Below are 8,606 nucleotides of genomic sequence, written 5' to 3'. Positions count from 1 at the left end.
CTCAGACATCCACCTGCCTCTGCCTCCCAAGTGCTGGGATTACAGGAATTAAAGGTGTGGGTCACCATTCCACCCTCAGTATTTAGCTTCCCACTCATGTACAATTGTGCCAGAATAACAGCCAGAGGGGATGAAGTTGGAGAAGCTAGCAGTTTTCAGGAGCTTTGTTGTAGATTTAGATTCCTGGGCTGTTTTTTGTTTTTAACTGCCAACCTGGTCTCCACAGTGTGCAGGTCAGCCAGAGCTACACAGTGAGACCACCTCAAAACAAAACAAAAATCTCCCTTGTGTACATTCATTGTTATGTGGTACATGCTGCAAGAGCTTCACTTCACCTGCAAGAGCCTCTTAGAGAAGATCGTAAAGCGGACTTAAACGAATGCAAAGAAATGGAGAAACCAGGATCTGGACTCCTCTAGAAGATGTTACTCTCCAAGGATTGGTGCTAGAGTTGCCACGAGCAGAGGAGTCACGGCCTCCAGAAAGCAAGGCAAGCTCACACCCTGGTCACTCATACACCAACCAAAAAACACTCAACACTTTGTTGTGGTCTTGTGTGTTTTGTTTTCTGAGATGGGCTATCAAACTGGAGCTCAGGCTGGCCCGGAGCTCACTGCAATCCTCCTGTCTCAGCCTCATGGGTGGGATCACAGGTGGGATCCGTTTGGCGGGTTGAAATTGAAACGCGAGGGAGGGGTATACACAAAAGTGCTTGCCCCACAAAGGAAGTTCCAGAAGCATCCCTGGAACCTGAGTACTCGCTTCCTGGCTACCTGGCGGCGGACCTGGAGTCTCCCCAGGAGAGGCCGTCGGGTCCCCTCCTTATTAGAGGCCACTCGTTCCCTTCCTCAAGTTCGCACCTCAGCAGAGGCCCTGGGTCCCCCACGCCCTCAGGAGAGACTCGCGGCTCCGACCTCCCCTCAGGACCGGCCGCCCGGCCGGGTGCCCCCTCAGGACAGGCCCGTCTCCTCAGACCCCGCCCTGTGGCCTACGTGAGACCCAGGCCTCTCGGGCGCGCCGCCCGCGGCGACCCCAATCTGCGCGCTCCCCGGGGCCTCGCCTCGCCCCTTCCTCCTCTCTCCCCGTCAGAAAAGCAAGGCCGGCGAGCAGAGGAAAGCCCTCACCGAGTTCACAGCGTCCTGCAGCTGAGTGAGTCGATCCGCCATGATCACCGCGCACGCAAGGGTGCGCAAAAGCTCCCCGAGCGCCAGCGATTGGCCAATTTATGACGCCTCCGGCCCAATCACAGGGCTTCCTCCTTGAGGGGCGTGGTTAAGGTAGCACGCTGCCGGGGAGGGGCGGGGCCGGCCTGCGGCCTGCGGACGTCAGGCGTGTGGGATCCGGGGCCGCTGTGTGGGAGGAGGGACGCGTGCAGGCAGAGCCGCTGCGGGTCCGCGTCTACGCTGGAGCGAGCCTGTGAAGGCTCCTGTCCGTTAGCTCTGACGAGGCTATGCCTCACTGTGTAGTCCTGGCTGGCCTGGAATGTGTTTTGTTTGTGAGGGGTTTTGTTTTTGTTCGTTCGTTTGTTTGTTTTGCATTATCTGGAACTCTTGTTTTCCTTTGCTTTTACTTTCCAGGTATACCACAAAGCATACTCGCAGCCAGCCATTCACAACATTTAAATTCGAGAGATTAACATTCTCCAGGAAATCAAAATGGCTAGAAAAGGGTGGCTAATAAGTTTGGGGCAGGAGGTGCTTACCCAACTGGAGACTAGATTAGTGCTTTAATTCTGAGTAGGAGTGCCTGGGGGGAGTGGAAAGCATTAAACAGCTCTGTGAAAAGGAGGAAGAAGAGCATTTGAAGGTAGGAGGTGCGATGTCAGCACAGACTGAGAGGAAAGGGAAAGACTGGTCAGCAGAGAGGTTCCAGGAAAATAAGTAAGTTAGGCAGGTTCAGTCTTAAGAAAGATCAGCTTCAGAATTTAAGTTTAGGACTGGGGCTTCCTGACAGTTTTCTGTGTGAAGGGTGATAGCAGAAAGGTTATTTCTTTTAGCCTGGGGATAGTCTGATGGGAAGTGAGTCCTGAATCTGCAAATACCTGGTTTGTGGAACTCAGACAAACTGTTTACCATAGTTTCCAGGACGATCATTTCTGGAGTTGGAGGTGGGTGGGTATGTGAGCCTGTTTTTTTGTTGCTACAACTGAATAGCACAGACAAGCAATTATAAAGAACGGTTACTCCCTCCAGTGTTCTGGAGGCTGGGAAGTCCACTATCGAGGTGGACTATCATCGTGAGAGAGCCTTCTTGGTGAATCCTAACAGAGGAGGACATACCAGAGGAGGCTGTTGTGAGGTATCCACCAGAGAAGACTCCTCAGATGTGGTTTAAGCCAACAGAGTCGTGATTAGCCAGCCATCGACTATACTGGGTATTCAGTATCCCAGCCTTCCTCAGGGTGAACTTTTTAGCACAAAATTCGTATCTTGAGTTGACATGACTCAGTTAACAAAAATAGTTGGGTAGAAGTGTAACTACAGAAGCCAAAAAGCAAGGTTAGTACATGTACGGACTTTCCCAGAACTATGGACTTTGATAGATTAGTTTTTTTGTTTTTGTTTTGGCAGGTGGTGCTGCCTACATGCTCAGTTTTATGCCCTGAATGATAGAGTAAGTTGTGCTAAGATCTGGGCCTGTTACAAGGCAGGGCAAGAGAGCACATGTCAATCACATTATAGCCCATCCATGTGTGAATGGGCCCTTAAGGGGCTCTGAAGATCCCAGTCACCTTCCAAAGGTCTCAAATCCTGTTAACACACGACTTTGGGATTTAAAATTCTAGTAGATGGAAGGGCATTTTGAAATCGAGGAAATGATTTTGAGGATCTCAGCTTCTGGGATTTTTTTTCCCACTCGCCTATAGCAAGTTCCACTTGTGTTTCACATCTGTCTTCATTTCCACCAACCGTGTACTTTACCCCTGTGGTCAAACTGGGAACCTCCACAGGTCTTGCACTTCCTCTTACAAATGAAATCGACAGTTAGGTTTGGTAGCACTTGACTTTAATCCTGCTACTTGCATCTCTTAGTCTGAGACTAGCTTGTTCTATACATCCCATTCCAGGGCAGCCAGAGCTACATAGTGAGACCATGTCTAAAAAAAACCAAAAAGCTGGGTGGGTCAGTGCACATCTTGCATACAGAAAAAACTCAGACATGCACACAGACAGACACACAGATATACACACAGACAAAACTCCCCTATATAACATAAATTTAAAAAATTTCTCTATACAAAAGCAAAAAGAAAAAATATGAAAACATTTTAAAATTCTGTATTGTGTGTGTGCATTATGTATGTGTGTATGTGATATGTGTGTGTGTATATGCCACACATACAGGTGAAGGTCGAAGAGCGTTGTAGAATCATTCTCTATTATGGGTGAGTCTTAGGGACTGGACTCAGGTTGTCAGGTTTGTTCGGCAAACACCTTTACATGCTGAGCACCCATGCCATCTTGGTTAAACATCTCTGAAGGAACACTTAAAACAGATGTTCAGTAACCATAGGCTGCAACTTATCCCACTTGGTTAAGAGTCTGAGGTTGCCGGCCCCATAGAAGAGAGCTGCCTGCAGTACAGGAGCCACCCCAAGGCATCCCATGCTGCAATGGGGCCACCTCAAGACATCCCACGCTACAATGGGGCCTCTTCAAGACAACCCATGCTGCAATGGGGTCACCTCAAGACAACCCATGCTGCAATGGGTCACCTCAAGACAACCCATGCTTCAATGGGGTCACCTCAAGACAAGCCATGCTGCAATACTAAGATTCTTAGCCAAGGTTTACTCATATCCCTGAGCCTTCTGCCAGGTCCACCTACTTCAGCCAAAGCCCCCAGCCACTGGCTTTCACAGCTTATCTTTGGACTGTTTGAAGAGTCCTGTTAAAGCAATGGGTCTCTGTTAGCTTTTTGATACTGTAGTATGACTTGAGATAATCAACCAGTCAACAAAAGATATCTTACTAGTGTCTTTGGAGGCTGTCGCCTGTTATTGATTAGCCTTGTTACATTAGGCCAGCACCAGCAAATCACATGGTGGAACTCAGTTTATGGCCAGGACACAAAAGGAGAGAGAGGAGAGGCCAGAACTCCATTATCCCTTCAAGGGTCACCCCAGTCACATAAGGTGGTCTCTCCTAGAATATACTCTTAAAGTTTTGGTCACCTTCCAGTAGTAACATTCTGAGGAACAAGTCTGGAGTATGTGGGCTGTTGGAAGAATCCTAACATCCAAAGTCTAATCAGAGCCTTTCCTCCCGACACGTCTCAAATGTTTGCATACATTTTTGTTTGCTTGTTTGTCTTCTGAAACGGGGTTTTCTTTTTGTAGCCCTGGCTGTCCTGGAACATGCTCTGTAGACCAAGCTATCCTCGACCTCAGAGATCCTCCTGCCTCTGCCTCCTGAGTGCTGGGATTAAAGGCGCCTGGCTTTATGCCACCACTGCCTGGCTAAATGTTTGCATACATTTTAAATGGAAATAATTAGCTTCCTGAAGCTGTGGAGATCTCTGAGGGTGAACAGATAACCTAGCCAAATGGATGAGCCCCAGATCCGGGAGGGACTACATCCTAAAAAATAAAAACAAACAAACGGTGGATAGTGATGGCACAGGCCTTTAATCCCAGCACTTGGGAGGCAGAGGCAGGCAGAGTTCTGAGTTTGAGGCCAGCCTGGTCTTCAGAGCAAGTTCCAGGACAGCCAAAGCTACATAAAGAAACCCTGTCTCGAAAAAACAAAAGCAAATGAAAAACCAACAGGGATTCCTGAGGAACAACACCAAGATTCGCCACCAGCTTCCATGCACATGTGCACCTACACACATGGGCACATGTGCACCCACACACCCAGGCACATGTGCACCTACACACACAGACAGATACATGCGTACCTGCACACACAGACAGACACAGTTTTAAAAATATTCTTATACAAGGACATAAGCCTGTCCCCTCAGAGTGACACTTCAGTCACCACTTTTTATTAACCGTTAAGGCCACGGACCACTGTTTCAAAATGTCTGATGTAACTCTCCTAATTTTGTCTCTAATAACTTCCCCTTGCCTCAGCTGCCTCTTGGATTAAGCCCTTAGTTTAGCACGGTTCATGCAGAGTTTTGTTCCTGTGACTCTGCTCTGTTCTTTACAAAGAAATAGCAGTCTTTTGAGAACCTCTGGGTCTTGTTTAGACAGACAATGCGTTTTTATAACGAAGCATTAAAAATCAGGTGTATCTCTTAAAATCATATTTTCTTATTCAATAGACACAGATCCTACATATAGCATTTTAATATAGAAATGTACAGAGAAAAACCATCAATGCAATCACTTGTTAGCATTTTAAATATTGGTTACATATGATATACTTGAATCCTATCTTTCTGTGAATTTAACTATAAATGCATATTTTTACAGGGTGTGTGCATTGCTTCACAATTGCCCTTTCCTAAACCTTTCAAATGAGTCAGTTACTTTCTGAAACATTACCGAGGGCCGCACGGGACTCTACTAGATGGCTATAACCCGTTATCAGGTCAGGGCCTAAAATCAGGCACGTGTCTTTTGTTACAAACAACAGCTTGAACATTTCTTGACACTGATTTAAAATTTCATTTTTACATTTTATTTACTTACTTACTTATTTTATGTGTGTGTGTTGAGGGTACACGTATACCACAGTTGAAGTCAGAAGGCAATCTGACTTCTACCACATGGGCCCCAGGAATGAAGCCGACATCATCAGGTGTGGCAACATGTGCCTTTACCACTGAACCATTTTACTCACCCAGTTTTTGAAGCTAATTTGTTGTTGTTTTCAAGATAGAGTTTCTCTGTGTAGCCTTGTCTGTCCTAGAACTCACTCTGTAGACCAGGCTGGCCTGGAATTCACAGAAATCCTCCTGCCTCTGCCTCCTGAGTGCCTGTAAAGACATGTACCACCATGGTCCAGCTTATGCTAATTTTGCTATCTAGTTATATACTTAAAATGGAATTACACCAAAATTATATAAATAAAGTATTTTTTGGTCAAGGGGCAGTGATTGAGGAAAAGTTTTTCTATACAATATGCTTAAAAGAATTGTACAGTTTACTTATGTTAGAACACTGCCTTGTTTTTGTTTCTTTGTTTGTTTGAGATACGGCCTGACTATTTAACCCAGACTGGCTTTGACCTCATGGCAATCCTCCTGTATCTACTTCCTCAGTGTTAGAATTAGAGGCATGAGCCCCAAGCCTGATGTGTGGATTTGGTTTTTTGTTTTATCACTTGTGGTGAGCCCCTTGTGTGCTTTGTGGATGTCTGCCTTTGGATCCACTCTTTCTGATTGGTGGCCTCGGGTTGTTTGGTTTCTAATGTTTACAGAATCACTTATGCAGTCAAATCTATCTATCCTTTTCTCTATGGGCTCTTCCTTTCCTTTTGGCTTAGCAAATTCTTCCTGAATTTCTTTCATAAAAAAACTTGTTTTTGTTATTTTAATTATATATTATGTGGGGTGGGAGGATGGGGGCACACACACATGAGTGCAAGCCCCCACAGAGGTCAGAGGCATCAGATCTCTCGGCAGCTGGCGTTACATGCACCTGATGTGGGTGCTGGGAATCAAACTTAGGTCCTCAGGGAGAGCAGTGTATGCTCTTAATTTCAGTCATCCATCCAGCCCACCCCTCCTGGTCTAAGATAATTTACTTTTAATGTTTTTATTTTCTGTATTTATCTGTGTGCCCATGTTCCAGGTTATGTCAAGTGTCTTTCTTAGTGACTCTCTACAGGGTCTCTTACTGAATCTGGAGCTTGAGATTGATTCAGCTGTACTGGTGGCCAACCAGCCCCAAGGCTCTCCCCCCCCCCCCCCCCCCCGTGTCTGCCTTTTCCCTGCCTGCTGGGGTTATAGTGTGCACTGACACATACATGAGTTCTGGAGATAAAACTCAGGTCCTCATTACTTTTGTGGCAAGCATTTTACTGACTGAGCCATCTTCACTCTTCCTCTCCTGAATTCCTATTGAAATAAATAAATAAATAAATAAATAAATAAATAAAGGACTGGAGAGATGGCTCAGCTGTTAAGAGCACTGGTAGCTCTTACAGAGGACCTGGGTTCAATTCTCAGCACCTACAGGGCAGCTCACGCCATCTGTAACTCCAGTTCCAGGGGGTTCAAAGCCCCCTTTCTGGCCTCCTCAGGCATTGCGTGCACCTGGTGCACTAATACTTATTCAGACAAAACACCTTTATACATGAACCTAAAAATCAAATACAGGAAAAAAAAAAAAAAAAAAAGCAAGGCAGCTGTCCCAGACAAGTCCATAATGAAACCCGGCAATCCCTGAATGATCTTCTGTTGCGTGGGCTGGCGCGACTCTTCAACAACACACAGGAGATTTGAGAAGTTCAGATTGAGGTTGTGAGTTTTCAAGGATATTTTTGCTTAGAAGAGACAATTTTTCCCCCCATGGTTCTCAGCAAACACTTCAAAAGCAGCCCTAAGGTCAGCTGTAGTAGCGTAGACAGTTGCTGCAGGAAGCAACAAACCTCCAATGTTGTTCTAAACAAACAAACAAAAAAACCAAGCACTGGACTCCTTTATTTATTATTTTATTTTATCTTATTTTATTTTGCAAAGGGCTCTTAAGCACAAACAGGGGTTCTTTGCAGCAGGAGGTTGAGGCCAGCCTGGGCCACGTAGTGAATTCTAGGCTATCCTAGGCTACCAATGAAAGGCCCAAGACTGCGTCTCACAAAACCAAAATAATTAATCATAATTAAACAATAAGGAAGCACAAGGAGTGTAGCTGATACTTGAAAGAAGCAGGCATGTGTTTAATGTGTGTGATATGACAACTTGGGATGTTTGTATCCCTTTGTTACCCTTACCTGGAAGTGATGGGTCCCTTCATGCTGACTTTCAGAGCACACCCATACTGCAGACACAAGGATACTTTAAGTCAGCTGTTCTCAACCTGTGGGTCTCAACCCCTTTGGTGGGGGCAAAAAATCATTTCACAGGGGTCACCTAAGTCTATTGGAAAACACAGATATTTATGATTCATAGCAATAACAAAATTACAGTTATGAAGTAGCAACAAAAATAATTTTATGGTTGGGGTCACCATAACATGAGCTGCATTAAAGGGCCGCAGCAGTAGGAAGGTTGAGAACCACTGCTGTAGGTGGTGTTGCATAGGAATGACTCCAGTACTATCCAGTACATTACTTTGTTTACTGGTTTTATCGTTACTATTTTTCAACAGTCTCACTATGTATGGAGTCTGTGTTCTCCTGCTCGTAGCAAGCTTCCTGCCTCAGCCTCCAAAGTGCCAGAATTACACGCACCATACATTCTGCCTTTTCCACTTAAAATGTTATCAATTTCTCACACATTTTACATCTGTCTCTATCATCGCTGTCACTGGTATCTTACATTGAGACACATCTCAGTGAAAAGAGTGGTACAGGTTATATTATTAACTCGAGTTTGTGTTATGCTTGCTTTTTAAAAAGTTTTTCCCGGTCCCCTTTTCTTAAGTGCCTTTTAAGATACTAAGAATCCTATTTGTGGCTTGGAGCACCTCACTGTTCCTCAATATCTCAATA

The 8,606-nt window shown here is 45.4% G+C and overlaps 1 protein-coding gene across 1 annotated transcript in view; it reads right to left on the bottom strand.

Annotated features, from left to right (window-relative positions):
- Positions 1–1,193, bottom strand: part of Med21 (mediator complex subunit 21) — a 6,781-nt gene extending 5,588 nt beyond the window's left edge. The window contains exon 1 of the mRNA XM_021191074.1: positions 1,125–1,193. Within this exon, the coding sequence (XP_021046733.1) occupies positions 1,125–1,166 (42 nt within the window). The 5' untranslated portion in view covers positions 1,167–1,193. The remainder of the gene's footprint in view (positions 1–1,124) is intronic.
- Between the last annotated feature and the right edge of the window lie 7,413 nt (positions 1,194–8,606).

The sequence above is a fragment of the Mus pahari genome, chromosome 2, assembly GCF_900095145.1.
Source record: "Mus pahari chromosome 2, PAHARI_EIJ_v1.1, whole genome shotgun sequence".
NCBI lineage: Eukaryota > Metazoa > Chordata > Mammalia > Rodentia > Muridae > Mus > Mus pahari.
The sequence above is the reverse complement of the archived record's forward strand: the minus strand, read 5'-3'. Positions and strand labels throughout refer to the sequence as shown.